The sequence below is a fragment of the Mercurialis annua genome, linkage group LG5 (genome assembly GCF_937616625.2).
Source record: "Mercurialis annua linkage group LG5, ddMerAnnu1.2, whole genome shotgun sequence".
In the NCBI taxonomy this organism is placed as follows: Eukaryota; Viridiplantae; Streptophyta; class Magnoliopsida; order Malpighiales; family Euphorbiaceae; genus Mercurialis; species Mercurialis annua.
In genome coordinates, this window is record NC_065574.1 from 3,170,287 (window position 1) to 3,191,117 (window position 20,831).

Consider the following 20,831-nt stretch of genomic DNA (forward strand, 5'->3'; position numbering starts at 1 on the left):
ACATGATATCAACAATGAATGCTCACTTATCCATAAAATTCGTAAAATGAAATATTAGTTTATAGAAGTCAAATCAACAGAATGTTATCATGATATCAACACAGCATTTTAACACTAATTTTACGTTTTCTTAAAAAGTTTAAAAATCAATTTTCAATCAACACCATATCAACAATATATTAACATGATATCAACATAAAATTGAAAATTTCAGTCAAATTCGTAATTAAAAAAATAATATGAAATTCAAACACAACAATTTAATTTGAAAGAAATAAATCTGCCTGTAATTATAGTGATCGTTTGCATGTTTTTTTATTGTGACCCTTCTTCTTGCAAACCGTGCATGTATTCTTTGACCTTTTTTCATGTCCTGCCACTATGCGTTTCTTCTTCGGTCTCCCCGATTTTGTTCTTGATTCTGGAGGCAGCACGATTATATCTTTTACTTCTTGAGGTGTATTCCATGTTGATTTATTCGTCATTGGATACACAGTGTGAATGTACGTGTTGACATACGTCTCCTTCATGTAGTACTTTGAACAATAGAACAAAGGATCTTTGTTGTATTTCCTTATTACAGCAACTGCGTGCGCACACGGTATTTTGTCAGTTTGAAATCTTCGGCAGCAGCATGTCTGTGTGTCCAAATTGACCGAGAAGGGAGTTTTTGTTTTAGTGACAGTATATATATTGTCATTTGCAGGGCTTACCTAAGAAAAAAGAATTGAGTTAGAAAACCAATTTTTGGTCATCCACATCAACAGGAAAGCAACAGGATATCAACAACATGTCAACAACACGAAAAAGAATTGAATTAGAAAACCAATTTTGGTCATCCACATCAACAGGAAAGCAACACGAAATCAACAACATGTCAACAACACGATAGTTTTGAAAATGGGTTTACCGTCAGATTCAGAGATCGAATATAGCTTTCATTCAATATATCCTCAGCCACTTTTGTCATATCTGTTTTTAATGATCTTGCACAGTTTCTATTTGCATGAGTCCACTTTTGCACAAGCGAACGTAGAAATTCGAGCATCGTCGTTATGGGCAGTTCTCTTGCAGCTATGTTTGTTGCATTTAAAGATTCTGCAATGTTTGAAGTCATTGTTGAATACCTGTTGCTGGTGGAATGGACTGTCGTCCATTTTTTGAAACCCACTTCAGTGAGGTACTCCCTTATTTTGGGGTCAAATTTGTCAAGTTCCGCCATGTGTTTTTCAAATTGCTCAATCGTGTAAGCTTTGGCTGCCCCAAAAAATTGTTCTCTGATTTCACCTTTCGCTCTTCTATATCTTGCTTTGACATTGTTGAAAAGATGGTATGTACAAATCCCATGATGTGCTTCCGGGAATACGTTTTCAATTGCTTTTTTAATACTGTCATGTCGATCCGAGATAATGCACATTCCTTCCCTCACGCCGAATGTTTCTCTAAGTTTGTTAAAAAACCACTCCCACGAAGCATCGTTTTCAGAATCTACCACACAAAATGCAAGAGGAAAAATCTTATTTGCTGCATCTTGAGTAGCTGCCGTTAGAAGAGTTCCTCCATAAGCTGCTTTGAGGAACGTACCATCGACTACAATTATCGGCTTGCAAAAACTCCATCCTTTAATTGATGCATTCAAGGATATGAAAACATAAAGAAATCTGTCTTCTCTTGTTTCCAATTCAGCAACAGACCCGGGATTTGTTGTTTTCAGCGCGTGTAGATAAGAAGGCAGCAATTTGTATGAATCAGCTGGATGTCCTCTCGTGAGCTCTAATCCCCTCTCTTTTGATCTCCATGCTGTTTGGTAGCTTAGTTCGACTCCATATTCCTTCTTCATATCTCTAATAATATCGGCAGGCGTGTAAACAGTCTTGAAGTTTGAGTACTTATCCTTTATGAAGTTTCCAACCAAATCATATGTTGCCTGCCTTTTATCGGCCATCCTTTCCCCAACTTTGCAAGTGTGTACATTGTTAAATTTTCGCACAATGAATACACTTGATTTTTTATTTCTCGACGCTCTCAATTTCCATTCACAGCCAGGCTCGTTGCATATTGCTATGTACTCAATTTTGCACGACTTGTAAGATCTGAACTGAAAATGATTGTTGATCGCGTAAATGCTTAGTATAGTCTTTAGTGTGTTCTTGTCTTTGTATTTTTGACCTTCTTCAATTTCTGTCGCTTTTATTTCATTAATGATCGTACTTTCTATGTAAGGACTCTGCACTTCTTGATCCTCATCTAACAGATTTCCCATGTCCATTGCATACTGAAATATATTTGAAACTGAATTAGAATTATCAACATTTGTTGAATTCTCTTGGAGTTCACAGACTGTTGAATTTCTGTTGACATTCTGGTGTGTTGATCTTGACGATGATACGTACAATGATAGATCTCTTATTTTTTGTTCAATTTCAATGCAGAGTGGAAAGTGTGTTGGATCTGTTGATTTTCCTTTCATCTTAAAGTAGAAATTTAAAGCATCATCATCTTGTATTATTATTGGTGGATAGTCTTCTTTGACCTAGATAAGAGTTTAAAAAAAGAACTGTTTATGCAAATATCAACAACATATCAACATCACATCAACAAGATGTCAACATAAAAAAAAATTATTATAATCGTTGTACTATTAAAACAACAAGATATCAACAACTTATCAACATAAAGTCAACAACATGTCATCCAAAATATATCAATTTTATACTAATTATATTCTGTCAATATAAATTTTAACAAGTATTTGTAAATTTATAAGTATTAAAATACCTGATACTTGATTTGCATATTTGTGTCTTCTAAATCTATTTGTAGCTGTTTGGCTAGTAATTCTTCAAGATGTTGCATGCTACAATCTGTTGGAATTAGAAGTCCTTTAACAGCAAAATCTGTGTATTTCAGCTTATCATTCCAAAAACCATTGTACTGAACAAAAACTGCAATACTATCCATCCCTGAGACAAAATCAACATGAAAATAAAATCAACATGAAAACAAAATTAACATGAAAACAAAATCAACATGAAAACTGCAATATATTTTATTTTTATATTTAATTCTTTACTTATTAATGATATTCTGTTGATTAATCTAATTAAACTGTAAATTTAAGAAAATTAAAGTCAACAGCAAGAAATTAAATCTGAACTTGAATTATCTTAACTGTTTCGCTTGAAATTAAGATCTAGGTGTTGCTTCTTCGTAATTTGAAGATGAAGATGTCGAATTGATGGAGATAGCTGATGAAGTTTATCAAAATCAGTTCGCGATCAGAAACTGAGGTAGAATAACGATGTATATTGACAGATTAATTTGTTTAAATCTGAGCTGAGGGGAAACAATGAGCTGAGAGGAAGAGAGAGAAAGATGAGCTGAGAGGAAGAGAGAGAAGATGAGCTGAGAGGAAGAGAGAATTTAATGATGAGGAGAGAGAAAATAAATGAAGTTATGATTTTTATGCTATTAGGGTTTAATATATAGAATCCGTATGAAAGTAATAAAATAGGGCGCACATGGTAGTTTAGAAAAGACAAACTTGGACCCGTATAAAAGATAAGAAATGGGCAAAGTAGGTTGTTTGTGTAAAAAGCCCTTTTAAATTTATGGTCTAATTACTTAAAAAAGCCCACCTTATAATATTCTTTCGTTTATACCCTCACATAGAAAAAAGTTCATTTGTATATTTTTTTTGATTTTTCGTTTTCATCTCTACCCTAAAATTTAAATTTTTGACAATTAAATTAATTAAAGAATAAAAATATTATAAATGATTAATAATATTAATATTTAATTAGAATATAAGCTAAATATAAAGGATCATTTTGAATATTTTTCTAAATGAAAAGAGGTTAAATTAACTCTTTAGGTAGAGACGAAAATAAAAAATTAAAAAAAAGGTACAAATGAACTTTTTTCTAAGTCATAGTATAAACGAATAAATATTATAAGGTGGGGGTATTTTAAGTAATTAGGCCTAAATTTATTTATTCTCAATACCTCATTTTTAAAAATTTACTTTTTTACTCTATTTTTCTATTATTTTTAGTAGTACTTTCAATTAGTAAATTACTTTATCTGCATTTTTATTCTCCTTCCTTTAAACACATGCACACTTTATTTTCTCTTTTTTTTTATTTCTCTTTTTTTTTCTCTTTTCTCTTTCTCCTTTTTCTTTTCTCTGCAAGTTTTTTTTTTCATTTTCTTCCATAGAATTTCTTAACAAATTCTATTTAAATATTTTATAATTTATTTAACATATTCGATTTATAACACAAACAATCAAAGATCTAAAACAATTAAAAAATCAACGGCGGAAATATCAAACGTGTTCGTCTCAGAAAATTTGAAGCAACAGAAAATTATGTCGCCACCATCATATCCTCTTATTCTGGATCTTTTTCTTCCTCTTTCTATAATTTATGTATTAATTTTTGAATTTTTATTAATAATTTTATTCATACGTTTGCAATTATTGTCAACCGTTTGAAACTGTTTTTAGAAATCGTTTTAAATTGCTTGTTTGAAACCTTTTATAAACTGTTTTAAACAGTTTTTATAACTAATTTAACATTATTATGAAATGTTTAAAACTGTTTTTAAAATCCGTTTGAAACTGGTTTAAACCTTTATAAACATTTGAAACTTTTGTAAACTGTTTTTGAAATTTTTGTAAGTTGTTTGAAAATGTTTTTTTTTTAAAATTGTTTGAAACTTTTTATAAACTGTTTGAAACGTTTTTAAACCGTTCAAAATTGTTTTTAGATAAAGGTTGCAAATTGTGTTTCATAAAACTGTTTGAAACGCTTGTATACTGTTTGAAATCTTTGTAAACTGTTTGAAGTTGTTTTTTTAAACTGTTTGAAACGCTTGTAAACTGTTTGAATATGTTTTTTTGAAACTGTTTAAAACGCTTGTAAATTGTTTGAAACCATTTTATAATTTTTTTTAAAATGATAATAAAAATGTGTTTTAGAAACTTTTTGAAACTGCATTTGAAACTGTTTGAAACCGTTTTTAATAAAATTTTAATGAGAACAAATTAATTAATAATTTACAATTTTTTTTATTTTTGGAGAAAGTTAGGATCGTTGGATTTGAATTCGAAATGAAATTTGAAGCGATTTAATTACGAATTAAAAATTCGAGCGGATCTACTTACAATACATTTTTTTTAAATAATGATAGAAATAGAAAAATCAATTTGTTTAATTGTTATGAGTTGAATATTTTGAATTGAATTGTTGAATTGCTAATTATTTTTCTTTAAATGAGTTGAATAAGAAGAAGACGACGAAAAAAGAAGAAGTATAGGAAGAAGAAGAAAAAGAAGCTGGAAAATATAGATGGGGTATAAAAATAAATAGGAGAGTAAAAAAATAAATGACTGACACGTTAGGGTAGAAAAATAAAATAGTTATTTTGAAGTTAACAAATGCTAATATTTTCATTATTTAGGTATTCTCCTAATTATCCCACTTCTAAATACTAAATTGAAAACCCTAAAAACTAATCTAAACATAAGTATTTTTATAAATATTTTTATTTATGTAATTTTACGAATATTTTGGTCAAACAAGTATTGTCCCAAAAAATAGTGAATTAATTATTTTATCATTATTTTTATTTTTTAAGTGTAGGGTATAATTTGACTTTAAAATTTACTTTTGCTAGTTATAGTATCTATATAATTTGACTTTGAAATTTATCGGAGAATCTGGAAATAATATGACACCTGTTCTTGATCAGACATATCGTTTTACGTCATATAACCAGAAATATATTTTCAACTTTCAATAATTACTTCTAATACTAGTTTAATAAAAGTTTTTATAATTTTTCAAAAGATTGCTTAGTTTGTTTATTAAATTTTTTGAAGATTGAGTATTATTTTTAATATTTAAAAATAACAAAATCTTAATAAAATAGATATTTTAATTTAATACCTATTTAATTAGGAAAAAGGTAATTTTTTTTTTATAAAAGGAAAAAGGTAAATTAATTACTTCCTAGCCGTTTAATTTTAGAAGTCTCATATTCAGTTATGTGATGTTTTATTTTAAAAGTCTCATTTCTATTTTTAGAAGATTTTTACATAAAACTTCTCTTTTTATCCTTCTTTAAATTACCTTAAAAAACTAACATGAAAAATTATTATTATTAATAACGGAAATATAAAAAAATATAAAAAGATAAAAATAATACATATTATTTTAAGGATTAATGTCATAAAAATTCACCAACTTTACACGGTTTCTCATTTTAATCACACAGTTTAAATTTTCTCAATCTCATACACGAACTACCATTTTTTCTCAAATTCATACACGGTGCTGAGGTGTCACGGCTCCATTAGTATAATTCGCTGAGGTGGAGGTCATTTACACCAATGAATGAGTGCCACCTCAGTACCGTGCATGAATTTGAGAAAAAGTGGTAGTTCGTGCATGAAAATGAGAAAATTTAAACTGTGTGATTAAAATGAGAAAACGTGTAAAGTTCGTGATTTTTTTAACGTTAACCCTTATTTTAATTTATTGTCAAAAAAAAACCCTTATTTTAATCTGTGTATAAAAGTAAATGGGACTCTTAAATGGGACTCCTAAAAAGAAGTATGGCTCTCTATTTTCCAAAAAAAATTACGAAAAATGAGTCAAAATAAATAAATTTATTCTATATTGTTATATAGCCTAGGTTTAGTGCCTAACTACGTCCCTCAACTTTGTTTCCTATTTTTGAACAGTAAAAGCTTTTAAAATGTATTAAATGTGACCCCATTTGCCTCCCCAATTCCAAAATAGAGGATCTCTTTCTTGTCCCCATGCTAGCATGTAGTAATAAATTCATCCACCATATTACTATTAATACAATTCAGGTCCATATACTTTTTTATCAACCTAATCAATCCATATTTTCATTAATGACAGCTTAATAAACTTTGAAATTTTGCATGTGATTTAGCTTTCCCTTGGTCCCGGTGGATAATTCTTGATAGCAAACTTAGTACACTTGCAAAGATGGAATTATAGGGTCATTAATTTGGTGTATTTAATTATTTGGCACCGTACCAAATTCTGTAATCGGAGAATGCCATCAATCTTCTAATAATGTTAGAGGATAGCATATATATTTAAAGAAATATTTTTAAAGTAAAATCGAATTTTATCAAAAATTAATGAATATTATGATTTGAATAAAAATAAAATTAAATATTTAGTTAGATTCGAATTCGGTATAATTTTAAGTGATCCGATCAAAATTTGAACTGATTAATCAATTTAAATAAAATATAATCTTTCAATAATTAATTCACTTTAAAATTTAAACTGTTAGATAAGATTGTATATATAAATTTATTTATTCTTTTGTAATTAAATATAAATTTATTATTATTATTATTCATGATTATGAATCTTCATGGCCGAGTTTGAACGGACTCCAATCGAACTAAACCAAGTTTAACTATTTTTTATTCAAGTTTTTAATCCATTTCGGATTCGGTTTAGATCTAAGTTATTTTATCCAAACTCGGCTTATATAACTCTATTGTCTCAATACGAGCTCGGATTCGTGCTGAGCTAAATGTAAAGATAAATATCCAAAATTGCTATGCGGATCATCAGCGGATGCCACCAAATTTGAACCGTGGTATTATTGCCAACAACCTAATTTTTAATCCTTCGATGATACCATTCAAAAATTAAAGTTGGTAGGTAAAATTTCAAGTATAATTTTGTTTATTTATTTTTTTGATAAAAATAGTTTTATTACTATCTCTAATGAAATATATTAAAATACATTCTTCAAAATTTAATTAATTAAATGGATTCACCCATAAATAGTTGGTTAGTCAAATTCGGCTGGAAAACAGCGGTTGAAAGAGGAGCACCTGACTTGGATGTTCAGTTTTTCCTCTCCATCCTCTTCTTGTTTTTGCAAAACTAGTTACACCTACAAATATAGGCCTAATTACTTAAAAACCACCCACCTTATAACTTTTTTTCATTTATACCACGACCTAGGAAAATTTTCATTTGTACCCTATTTTTGATTTTTATGTTTCGTTTGTACCCCAAGAATAATTTTTTTGATAATTTTATTAATTTAAAGATGAAAATATTAAAAACAAGATATATAAATGATTATCGTTAACGTTTTATTAGAATATAGGTTAAAAATGAAGGACTAATTTAAACTTTTTTTCAAAAAAAAAAAGGCCAATTCAACTCATTAGGGTAGAGATGAAACATAAAAATCAAAAATAGGGTACAATTGAAAATTTTCCTAGGTCATGGTATAAATGAAAAAAAATTATAAGGTGGGTGGTTTTTAAGTAATTAAGCCACAAATATATGCAATCATTTGGTTTAATATATTTATCAATATTAAAGTATTTTTACCTCCTCTATAAATTAATTGTAAAACTAATGGTAAATGTGAAATAGTTACTAATAAAATATAACACTTATTTTCTTTATCACTTTAACTATAATTTAAAATATATACTTATTAAATGATACAAAATAATTAAATTAAATTAATAGAAATTATTATGTAATAAATTTTATCAAAATTAATACTACACGGTGAGATAATTTATAGGAAAAAAGATACGTATGAAATAAAAAAATGTACACGTGCATTTACATTTTAAAAATCAAAACTGATAACTTAATTTATTAGTTTTATACAAAATAAAAGACTAATCTAATAAAATTATCTTTTTATAAAAAAATTAGTAATTATTAAATCAATTAAAGCATAAGGAATTACTTTTTTATTTACTAATTTAATCATGATATATTTATTAATTTATTTATATATGTTAAAGTATACAAATTTATCTTGAAAATATACATGTAACGTTTATATATTTATATTAATTGAATCAGTGTCAGTGAGGCATAGACCAAATCACGTGCATTTTCGAAATTTCCGTATCGAGTCTCAGCCAACCAATTTAAGGTTGAATTAACATGACATATATTTACAATTAACGTAAATTAGATTTATCTCTGGAAGAAAAAGAAATTAATAGTTGAATCGATTAAATTGGTTGAACCGGCAGCCAATACCGGCTCGGTTATGAAAACTAGATATAAACCAGCCCCCACATGAGAAAAGCATGTAAACAAAAAAAAACAAATCAAACCCACAAAACTAAACACCTTCCTTCATATTCCTAGGTTTTTTGTCATTCTTACACTCCAAGTCCAAACTCACTCTCTTTCACTTCACTACCTTTTAAAAAAATTAAAAACACCCTTTAAAAAATTTAAAAGCACCCTTTAAAAAAGCTCTCGCATTTCAAGAACTAAACCAAATTTAAAACCCAGGAAGTGTGATTACTTCCCCAAACGTTTCTATCACTTTTGTCTATTAAAAGTAACCAGCTTTTTTGTTTCAGCTTACATTTTTGTTTCCTTGTATGCCTGAAATTATAAGAAAGGAAATTTTTTGATTAGATTTTTCAAAAAATTCTCCTTTTTTCACTTTAGTTTCCTGTTTCATACTTGCCCATTTAGTAAAGTTTGATCTTGGTATAGAATTTCATGTATTTAATGAGATTGTTTTGATGCATATATAGTGTTTTGTTTTTGTGTTTAGTGTAAAAAATTTAGAAATTTGATATGAAGATGGCTCAAGAAAATGGGAAGGATCATAATAATATTACTATTAGATTGAATCAAACTAGGCCTTTGCCTTTTAGATTAATTCAATTTTTCTTGGTGTTTTTAGTTCTTGGTCTTGGAATTTCGATTATTAGTATGTATATGTTTAGATTTCTTGGAATTCAGAATGTAGTACCTGGTGCTAGTTCTTTAGCTAGGTCTAATATTATATTCCCTTGTTTTAGAGAAGCTGATAGTTTAGAGAATTGGGTTAAAGCTCCGTCGAATTTGTTGCATAAGATGAATGATTCGGAGTTATTTTGGCGTGCTTCGTTGGTTCCGAGAATTAAAGAGTATCCTTTTAAGAGAGTTCCTAAGATTGCTTTTATGTTCTTGACTAAAGGACCATTGCCATTAGCACCTCTTTGGGAGAGGTTTTTTGAGGGGCATGAAGGGCTTTTTTCGGTTTATGTTCATTCTTTGCCGTCGTATGTTGGGAATTTTACGCCATCATCGGTGTTCTTCAAGAGACAGATTCCAAGTCAGGTACTAGCAGCTTTTTTTCGTTATAGAGTGGTTATTTTTGTGCTGTGTTTATTATACTAGGTGATTATGTTGTTTGACTGTAGTTCTCTCTGGCTTAGTTTATTGTATTGTGTATTTTATTTTGCTAATTGGGTAACAATTTGATTGTCAGTTTTGTTATGCTGTTGTGTTATGCTTCATGGTTATTTGAAGTATTTTTCTTGGTTTCTCATCATGTTAAAGTTGGCTGTTGAATTCAGTTGTCTTGTTCTTCACCTATGTTGCACGTAAATGGAAAAATTTTAATTGGAAATGTTGAAGCAGAAAAGGGAAAGACGGTATTTTTACAAGAATAGGTAATAAAATTAAAGTTTTGAGATTTAGAAGCCTTCTGGGGACGGAAATGAAGTATTAAATTGCAGGACTCGACAAGTTTAGGTCTTCACTTTTATGCTTATAAATTGTTAGGGGAATGATATTTAGATTCTGAAGCTATAGTTCATTTCTAGCTTTTTGTTTTTAGATTTTCTTGTATTTGAGGTACTTTAGTAAATTAGTGAAACAGGATTTGGCAGATTAGTATATTTACAATGTAAATTGGAAAGTTAAGTGGAGTTTTGGAAAGACTTCATGGATCTTGGAAGGGACAGCTAACGTTTGGGCTGAGATTGGAATTATTGTCCTCCCTAAAATTTGCCGCTTGCTTAATGCTAAATAATGAGTTCTCCAGCTGATATATAACTGAGAAATAAGGTTTATTCGAGCTTTTCAAGTATTAGGAATCTTATTAAATTTATAAATGGTAGTGTTCTTTCTTATTGCTATTATAAAAGAAGACGAATCAATGGAGAGCTAGTTATTCCATGGATCTACAAAGAAAAACTGTTATCAAAGATAACAGTATCACAATTATTAAATATGGTTAGATGTAGTTTTTCATGCATTTTCGAAAGTATCTTCAAGTTCGACAGAATTTCTATTATAACATAGTAGCCGAATTTACAGTGATTTCCAAAATTAATTAGAGACAATTTAACCGTCTTGTGAATTTTTTTAATTTGCAGGAGTTGTTAAGTTTGATGACCTTAAGTATGCATATTTGCCTACGAGTTTCTTTTCTAGTCATGTCATAAGTTGTGATGTCTGTAGTATTGCTGTATTCCATGAAGCATGCGGATTACGATAGTGAAATGTACTTTTCAGATTGATTATTCAGTTTATCTGGCTGTGCTATGCATGACTATGAGATCTACTGATGGTGTAAATTCTACATGGTTGACTTCCATTTTCTTTATTGGAGTTGAGGAGAAAGATTTGTTATGCATTTATTCGTCATGAGAACCCTATCGAAATACTTTATACACGCTTTGTTTAGACATTTATGCTAATATGATGGAATTTAAGAATACCTCATCTCAATAACCAACAATCCATACTTTTGTTGAGAAACAGTGGGGACGCTTGTGTGACTGTTTGTAAATGATAATAGAAATCAACTGTCCAAATCTGCTATTGCAGTTCAACTTTTTAGCTTGACATCGAAAATCAGTTTACCTTTAAATGTGATGTGAGACTTCATTTCATTTGCTTGCTGTTAGGCTGCTAGCCGCACTCTTATTTTCTGCTGTTTCCTCTGTTTCTTTTCTATGTTCCTAAAGAGTTACTTATGGAGAGCATTGTGGACAAACTTTTATAGTTTTTACCCGAACACTCCTTTACCAAACTTTCTGCAAGTAGAACTTTATTCTGTGTTTAGAGCATGTAATTTTTTTGAAGTAGAACGCTGATTATTTGTTGGCTGGCACTCATTGTCATTAGTTTCTTCCTCAAATAAGATTTTAGATGGATTCAGTGATATGTTTTGTGCTCCCTCTGTGCAGATAGTCGAATGGGGAAGCATGAGTATGTGTGACGGCGAGAGGAGACTCCTAGCAAACGCATTGCTCGATCTTTCCAATGAATGGTTCATCCTCCTTTCAGAAGCATGCATTCCTCTCCAAAATTTTAGCATCATATATCGTTACATATCAAGATCACGGCACAGTTTTATGGGTTCATTTGATGAAGACAGTCCATATGGCAGAGGACGCTATAATTGGAATATGCAGCCTGAGGTCACCCTTGAACAGTGGCGGAAAGGGTCACAGTGGTTTGAAGTGAATCGAAGACTCGCAGTTAATATCGTCGAAGATATGACTTATTATCCCAAATTCAGAAGCTTTTGCCAGCCAGCATGTTATGTCGATGAGCACTATTTCCCAACCATGCTGAGCATCCAAGTTCCACATCTCTTGGCAAATAGGACGCTTACCTGGACGGATTGGTCAAGGGGCGGAGCCCACCCAGCTACGTTCGGACAGGCTGATATTACTGAGGAATTTTTCAAGAGGATGTTTGAAGGACAATCTTGCACTTATAATAACCAGCCAACAACCGTGTGTTATCTTTTTGCAAGAAAGTTTGCTCCAAGTGCTTTAGAACCTCTATTAGGTTTAGCATCTAAAGTTTTCGGGTTTTGATGTAGGGTTGATTGTGGCTTTTCGATCAAATACTACCCCGCGCATTCGGGTCCATGAGTCGATTATGAGGCTCTAGCACCACTCTATCTTAGATGTGGGTGACCTATCCTAGATGAGTTAATAGAGAATATTAAATAAACGTGGATGGCAAGGCAATTGAGATGTATAAATAGGTCATGAATCACACTTCTTTACATCCATGTTTAATTTATATATGACGTTTGTTTTTCAAGAGTTACCACCTAGTTTAATGTACTTTCTATGCCACTTTGATGTCCAACGCCTAACTAGATATTTCACACACCAAAAATGAGGTTAATATTATGGTGCTCTCTACGGTTATTTTGTTCGGTATTAACTATTCGATGAGTAATTATCATCTTCATCCACAGTTATTTTAACAGTTTTACGCTGCATTTTTTTATTTCAACCGTTTAACCAGCTCTCGGTCCGTAAATTATCTTATCAAAAGTTTAAAACAAGAAGAATAATGGCATCAAATCAATGAACAATCAAAGGGCTGGACCACCTTGGATTGCATGCACCAAATGTTATGCTGAGTGGGTGAGAAAAGGTGGTCCTGCTGCAATGAAAATGACTTGTCTTCTACACCAACTTACTAAGTTGTTAGGCAAATATTCATCATGTTTCAATCAACCATGTTCCATGGATTCTTTAGAGTGGTTAAGCCACGTCATGCATTCCTTTCTATCATTGCAAACCATGAGTCTTACTAATGGACACCAAATCAATTCAATTATTTAGCAAAATTTGAAAGGTGATGACTCAATCATTGTACTTCTCTTGAAAATGCTTCAGGTAAGCTGTCAACGCTCTCCTTTATGTGTACGGACACAAAATGATAAAATGAACAAAATTTTAGCTTTTTATAAAATAGATTTTAAATATAAAGTTTCGAAGTTTTAAAAGCATTTTCTTAAAGTTCCATGCAACATAGTGTTCGTAAAAGTTGATTTTGTTCGGAAAGGAGAACGGGAATTTTTTGCTGTGCCTTTCAGGGATTTATAGAACTTCTGCACATATTCATACTGTAATGTCTTTCTGTTAACAAGACACCAATGATCAATTAAACCAAGTCAAAAATTAAAATCTTTTGTTCCACTTCAAGTTATATGCATGAGTAATTTGAAAGGCTTTAATATTCTGATATTAATTAATCGAAGGGATGTAAGTACTTCGAAAAAAAATTATACTTAATTTTTATTTGAATGTCATATATCTACATAAGAAGCAGCATTAGATGCTGACCTGGAATTTTTTAAAGGCTTCAGGTCAACAAGAAGTCTATATATTCATGTGAAGTCCTTCACAGTTCATCATGCTGTTTTTCTTCTGACAAAGGATGTTCTTCCTGTAGTTTAAGAATATATCCAGTGGCCATTGATGCATGCAGTGCGGCGCCGTAAGGAAGAACGTCTTCATTTATTTCAAAGTGGGGTGAGTGTGCGGATTGGAGCTGTTTATGTGTCTCGTTCTGCATTCCGATAAAGAAGATGTATCCAGGCATAATCTCTTGATAGAAGGAAAAATCCTCAGATCCCATCAATGGTTGCATGTCTTTAACTTTATCAGTGCCAAGCATATCTCCAGCAATAGTTGTGAAGTGCTCGTGCAACTTTTTATCGTTTATGGTAGGAGGAAAAAAGGGTTTTTCGTTTTCCAGGAAATTAACTGCTGCTTTACATCTCTGTACGGAAGCTTGCCCTGTGATTACCTGTTACCACCAAGCATGATTATCAGGTCTAGAGAGTACAACAGAAAGATAAACATGGAAACAGTCATCAACTCGTTGCTAACAAAGAAGCTTTTTTTTTACGAAAATGAAGGTATGTAGATAAAGGAAGGCAAATGATGATAATTTTGTTGAAACAAAATATAACTTGTTCAGAAAAGTTAGTTTATGGAAGGACCTCAGCACAACAGAGAACAGACCATACACAGCTCAAAATTCAGTTTACGCAAAAGAAAATAGAACCGTCAACTGCAATACCTCCTCGATACGCTGCCTTAGTTGCTTAAAGCTTTCTTTAGAAAAGGCACGGAAGGTGCCCCCAAGTGAAACAGAATCTGGAATAACATTGAATGCACCACCTCCTTGGAATTTGGCAACTGTCACCACCTGCGAGTCATATATTAGTTTTTATGATAAAAAAAGTTTCCGAGGAAGTCAAAAAGGTTGTACGATGTGGAAAAAAAATGTATTGTATACCTGCGAGTCTAGTGGATCAGCTTCCCTGGAAACAAGATGTTGTAAACTAACAATGACATTAGAAGCTGCCAATATAGGATCTATCGAGTGCTGAGGAATTGCGGCATGACCTCCTTTCCCGCTTATTACTGCATCAAAGAAGCCACTCCCAGCCAGTAAAGGACCGGCTCTAGAGGCCACTTGACCTATTGGCAACCTGGAATCAACATGCAAACCAAAGATAGCTTGAACATTCTCTAATGCACCCGCATCTATTATTTGCTTTGCCCCACCGCCTCCTTCCTCAGCCGGTTGGAATACAAGAACAACAGTGCCCTAATAGTAAAAATAAAAATTAATAGGGCCATGAAGTGACAAGAGACGGAACATTATAGAAACACAAGAGTTTCCAAATAAAGATCATACACACTCCTCCCCTGTCTACTAAACTACCCTGAAGATGCAAATAATCATAAGTCTGCCAAGAAGAACTCAACTTCACTTACTATTCACTCACTATTCACTCAAAGGCTCATTTCAGTCACTTCTATCGGACATTCTAAGAGTTTGACATCATCTTCATATCTCATTTCTTATGCAAATTTGCATAGTTTTTTGTATACATAGCTCATGGCTTGCTTATTATCCGAAATTCAAGACAAAAGCTAAACGTGTGAAAGTTTATCATCATTGTAGAAAGAGAAGTAAACAAATAGCACTCACAGAACTACTAAACATACAAAAGAATCGCCGAACAAAAATGACTGCTCGAAAAAGAAACATCATACATCTCAGTTGAATAAGATTCTTCGACTTCCCAACAATTTGAATTGTTTACACTTCTTTGCATAAACAAACACCAGACTTTTATGTGCTTACAAAATATTAGTAAAATCTAACAAGATAAACGAACCTTTATCTCTTCTTGATGTTCTTGAAGAATCTTAGCAGCACCAAGAAGCATAGCAACATGAGCATCATGTCCACAAGCATGCATCTTTCCAGGGACTTTACTCTTATGCTCCCACTCCACCATTTCCTATCAAAATCACACATACCAATCAATAAATTCACATTATTTTCAAATCAAACCAAATCTCAAACCTATGGTTAAATTAAGCCCCAAATCAATTGAATCAGATTTCAGTCCAAAGACAATAACTTTAGATCACAAGTTCATTTAAGTCAGTCATTCACTCTTAAACACACCAAACAAAGAACTAAACTTTAAATTTCGTAAAATTAAACTCCGTAAAATAACATCATATCATCATTACCAACGAGCTATAACTCAAATGGTAAAAATACTCAAAACTGCTACGTTCGTGGATTCAATTCCTCCCACAAGAACTTCCTCTCCTCCCAATTATCAAAAACAAAAAACATTAAATCTTCATCAAGAATCAAAACTCCCAATTAAAACCACTAGATTCAAACTGAAAAACACTCAAAAAATAGAAAAAAACCTGCATAGGAAGAGCATCCATGTCAGCTCTTAATGCAACAAAAGGAGATTTTCCAGTACCAATAAAGCCAACAACACCAGTAACAGCAAATGGGTACTTATATTTAACCCCCATTTTTCCCAATTCATCTCTAATAACCTTACTAGTCTCAATTTCCTCATAACCCAACTCAGGATTCTCATGAATTCTCCTCCTTAGACCCACCATCCAGTCAAAAATCTCATCTTTTTTAGCATAATCAAGAAACTTTGATGAAACATCAGATGACAGCCCAGTTGAGCTAAAAATTGGAGTTAAAAAATGGAGAAAAAGTAAAATAAATGAAACCCAGTTGAACAAACTCATTTTTAGTGATCAAAAAGAGAAGTTTGTGAGAGATGTTTGAGTATTTTAAGGTTGTAAAAAGGGTGGCTGTTGGGTTAGAGGCGGCGGTTGGTTGTCGGAGGAGAGACTTTAGTCATAATATAGTGATGAAATGAAGTACTTGAGTTGTTATTGAGAGTAATTCAGTGTTGAATTTGTAAATTGCACGTGGTTTGCATGGAATGCGGGCGTTTTGTATCGACCATTCAATATTGATATCATACATCAAGTTACATAATATCTTTAGGGTTAAGCCAAAAAAATCACGAGTTTTAACATGTTTTGCAAGTTTAACACAAAATTTTAATTCTGGCAAATTAATACATGAATTATCAGTTTTTTGTAATTTTAGACACTGAGCAATTTTCCGTCAGAAAAATGCTGATGTAGAAGCCGGTGTTCAAACTTGCTCTATACTCAAATTGCAAAAGATGGAAGTTGGTGTTCAAACTTGCCAAAATTAAAAGTTTGTGTAAAATTTGAACATCACGCTAAAATTAGTAATTTTTTTACAAAATTTAACCATATTTTTATTATGTGTAATAACGTCGTGAGAAATATTCTTACTCTGTTAACCACATATACACTATAGTAAATAAAATTATGATACATTGTTAAAAATATTAGAAATATAAATAAATTATATTTTTGTATGACGAGAGAATTTCTGGTGAGGTCTTATTATTTTTTTGGAACATGGTCCAATCAGTCAATCACCTAGATAAATCCTCGAGAAAGCTAGCTTCGGCTCTTCAAATCTGTGGGTCTCCCATTTAATATAGATTTTCAACAAGTCGTCCAAATATTTTCAGCGAGTTCCGTATGGGAGGTGGGATTCGAACCAATGATTTAGCTTTTAACCCATATTTATTGTCTACACTTGAAACTAACTGAGCAAACTCGTAATATTACTATTATTATGTAATTTTTCATATAATTTTTTTAATAAAAGATACTAGTAATTTATTATACTTAGTTGATTTAACTCTTTTTATTATTACTATATATGTAATTTTTCATATAATTTTTTTAATAAAAGATACTAGTAATTTATTATACTTAGTTGATTTAACTCTTTTTATTATTACTATAGAAATAACTTGTAAACTTTAACTAGTCTTGTGTAATCAGTACTAACTAAACTATAACTCCATCAACATCACATGATTAGGTGGACCTACCTAACAGATAAAATAATATGCAGTGTGTACACTGTATAGTGTATTACTATAAAAATTTATTGAATATAATATGTTTATTTTATATAAAATTGCACTACATGTCAAAAACTAAAGGAGTTGAGAGATTATAATACTTTTCCCGTGCTATCATTACATATTCTTGCTTGCTAAGTGACAAGTAAATTTTATCTTATCTTTTATTCTTAACTGAAAAAAAAAACACATATAGAGAACCAATCGAAAGTTCATTGAATTTGATCAGCATAACAAAAATATATACTAAAAAAATTATATTTATTTAAGTTTTCGAATTGAACCTAACAGTACCAACATTTTGAATTAGTCTTCAATTAAATCAGAAAATAATTTTATAATATTTGACTCTCCCTGTCCATAAAAAATTAATTTATTTTTTTATAAATTTTAAATTTGTTTTTATCTTTATAGATTAATTAAATAAATAAATATTTAAAATGTTTTCAATTAAATGAACTTTAATCAACTAAATTATACCAATTATGACTTAATAACATCAATAACTAATAATTTTAATATATTATATATATATATATATATATATATATATTACATATATATAGTTATTGTGAGTTAATATTTAATAAAATACATTGAAAAGATGAATATATAAATTATTTAATAAAAATATTACAAAAATTATGATCAGATCAACTTCACTAAAACTGACATGAAGAGATCAAGTTTGGTAATAAATGAAGGTGTAGATTGAAAGAGTTTAAAAATTAAATTAATTGACACTTAAAGCAACAAAGGGGGCAATAGAAATCGAAAGTTCAATATCAAAACGCAAATGAGTTGATAAGGCGCTCTGATGATTTAAATGAAGTCTTGGGTTCAAATCATACTCATATACATAGTAGTTTAAAATTTAAAATTAAAATTTTAATTTTTCGCGAAAATCTATCCAATTAAAACAAAAATCAATCTAATTATAAAAATGTCAATTCATAATTGAAACCATTTAGAGTATTACCTTAGCAAAAGAAATTATGGAAGCTCATTGTAGTTGATGGTAATCTTTCTGCTATAATCAACTCCTTATTTGTCTTAGTAATTATAGGTAGCATGATTATTGAGGAAAATAAACTTAATCTTTATATAAAATGTCCACCAAACCAATAGAATCTTTAATTAAATAGCTAAATGCAATTTCTAAATTGTTTTAGTTTCAGTGGAGTTTACAGTCATGGATGCTCATTTTATTCTCCACAAGCCACAACCACCACCCGTTTTGCATAATGGACTTTGTGTGAAATAATTTTTATTTTAAAGAAAGAGTGGTGGCCAACTGAGTTTTCTTTTACAAGCTTGTGCTATTATCTTACTTAAATAATTTGTTTAATCCATACTTAAATAATTAAATAAAGAGCAAATTACTTTCATATATCACACATATCACAATTTATTTTTTTATTTAAAATTCAAACGATACGCTTCGCTATTTTTATTTTCATCAACATTTGTAGTCATCATGTTTAATTTTAGTTTCAATAAAGTAAAACAAATGACTTAACTAAAACAACTTCAATTTAATCCTTCTAACACATATAAAATTAAAATTATATATTATGAAATTTAATGATTTAATTAATTAAATTAAATTTGTTTATAAAAACAAAAGTCCAAGCCCGTCAATAAAATAGTGGAATTTTTTCGGATTTGAATTCGGCTCGGATTTAAAATAAGAAATCATTATTCAAATGCGACTCTAAAGACCGGATATGAATAGGTTTGGACGGATGACCAAATCCATGAATATGTCTATAGAAAGGTAGTACATATACCCTTTCGACCGAGTGAAGTAAAATTTCCTTTTGTGTTTTTTATCAATTCCACTATAATTGGATGTTTTTTTATCAATTCCACTATAATTGCATCCATTTTATGTTTACACAAAATATAAATAATCAAAATGTAACACTTGCACACTTGTTTCGATTAACAAATATATAACATTAAATTTATTAAAACACTAAAAGAGAAATAATTAAAAATTTAAGTAAAAAATATGATCCCATGTCTATTTTTTCTTCATCTTTAACCATCTCCATCCTCAAGTATGGTATAAGGGCTCATTTAATATTTAGTATTACATTGTCTTTATCCACATAATCGACAACACACAAAAATAAATTTATAATTAACGTGAGAGAGACAAAAATGAGAAGGAATTTATGTTTATGTTTTAAAATTTTGGTTAATCAAGAATCTATTTGAAGATTGAATGTTGATGGTGGGGGTCGGGGTGAAGCAAGTTTTTAAATTAAGATTGAACAAATTTTTATTCCACATTTGATTTTGTTGGAAGACATAAAAATTCATGAATCAAAAAAATTAAATGTTAATAAAATGTGAAATGAGAAAAAAAATAGTTAAACTACTAATATTTAATAATAAATTTTTCATCGATTGAATCTAAATTAGAATCTTGTGATATGGATTGACAATGAGCAAGGCGTAACACCAAAATAATAACAGTGGCATTGATGTTGGTAAAGATGGTGGTGACTGTAAATATAACATTGTTAAAACAAAAATATACATTTATTATTAATAAAGTAATATAAATTAATCCGTTAATTGTAGTTGTTTTAAAGTAATATGTATAAATATATGCTAATAAATTATTAAACTAAAATTTAATTTATAGTTTTATAATTAAAAATAAAATTTTTTCAAATAAATAAATATATCATTTATTTGACTCAACTACAAAAATAATACACATCGCTTGTTGTTAAATTAATTTTTTTATTAAATTTAGGAGTGTATAAGCGAGTTAATCTAGCTAGCGAACTACACAAAACTTGGTTCAATTAAATTTAGCTTAAATTGTTTAAGTTCGTTTAGTAAAATAGTCAATTCCAATATCACAGTTATTCGATTTGAAAGCTTGCAAATTACGAGTGACC

General features: G+C 30.1%; 3 protein-coding genes across 3 annotated transcripts; 1 reads left to right on the forward strand and 2 right to left on the reverse strand.

The window, feature by feature from the left end:
• Positions 1 to 290: 290 nt before the first annotated feature.
• LOC126680704 (protein FAR1-RELATED SEQUENCE 5-like) lies at positions 291 to 2,029 on the reverse strand. Its single transcript, XM_050375874.2, has 2 exons — positions 911 to 2,029; positions 291 to 713 (listed from the first exon to the last, which is right to left on the reverse strand). The coding sequence occupies exons 1-2, from the start codon at positions 1,943 to 1,945 to the stop codon at positions 291 to 293; spliced, it is 1,458 nt and encodes a 485-aa protein (XP_050231831.2). The 5' UTR covers positions 1,946 to 2,029.
• Positions 2,030 to 9,191: 7,162 nt separating this feature from the next.
• On the forward strand, positions 9,192 to 12,893 carry LOC126683142 (glycosyltransferase BC10-like). The gene is made up of 2 exons (XM_050378977.2): positions 9,192 to 10,163; positions 12,023 to 12,893. The coding sequence occupies exons 1-2, from the start codon at positions 9,636 to 9,638 to the stop codon at positions 12,659 to 12,661; spliced, it is 1,167 nt and encodes a 388-aa protein (XP_050234934.1). The 5' UTR covers positions 9,192 to 9,635; the 3' UTR covers positions 12,662 to 12,893.
• A 961-nt stretch (positions 12,894 to 13,854) lies between these two features.
• LOC126683140 (IAA-amino acid hydrolase ILR1-like 4) lies at positions 13,855 to 16,866 on the reverse strand. The gene is made up of 5 exons (XM_050378974.2): positions 16,337 to 16,866; positions 15,784 to 15,909; positions 14,892 to 15,206; positions 14,673 to 14,801; positions 13,855 to 14,396 (listed from the first exon to the last, which is right to left on the reverse strand). Exons 1-5 carry the CDS (start codon positions 16,679 to 16,681, stop codon positions 13,989 to 13,991), a joined length of 1,323 nt encoding a protein of 440 aa, XP_050234931.1. The 5' UTR covers positions 16,682 to 16,866; the 3' UTR covers positions 13,855 to 13,988.
• Positions 16,867 to 20,831: the final 3,965 nt, after the last annotated feature.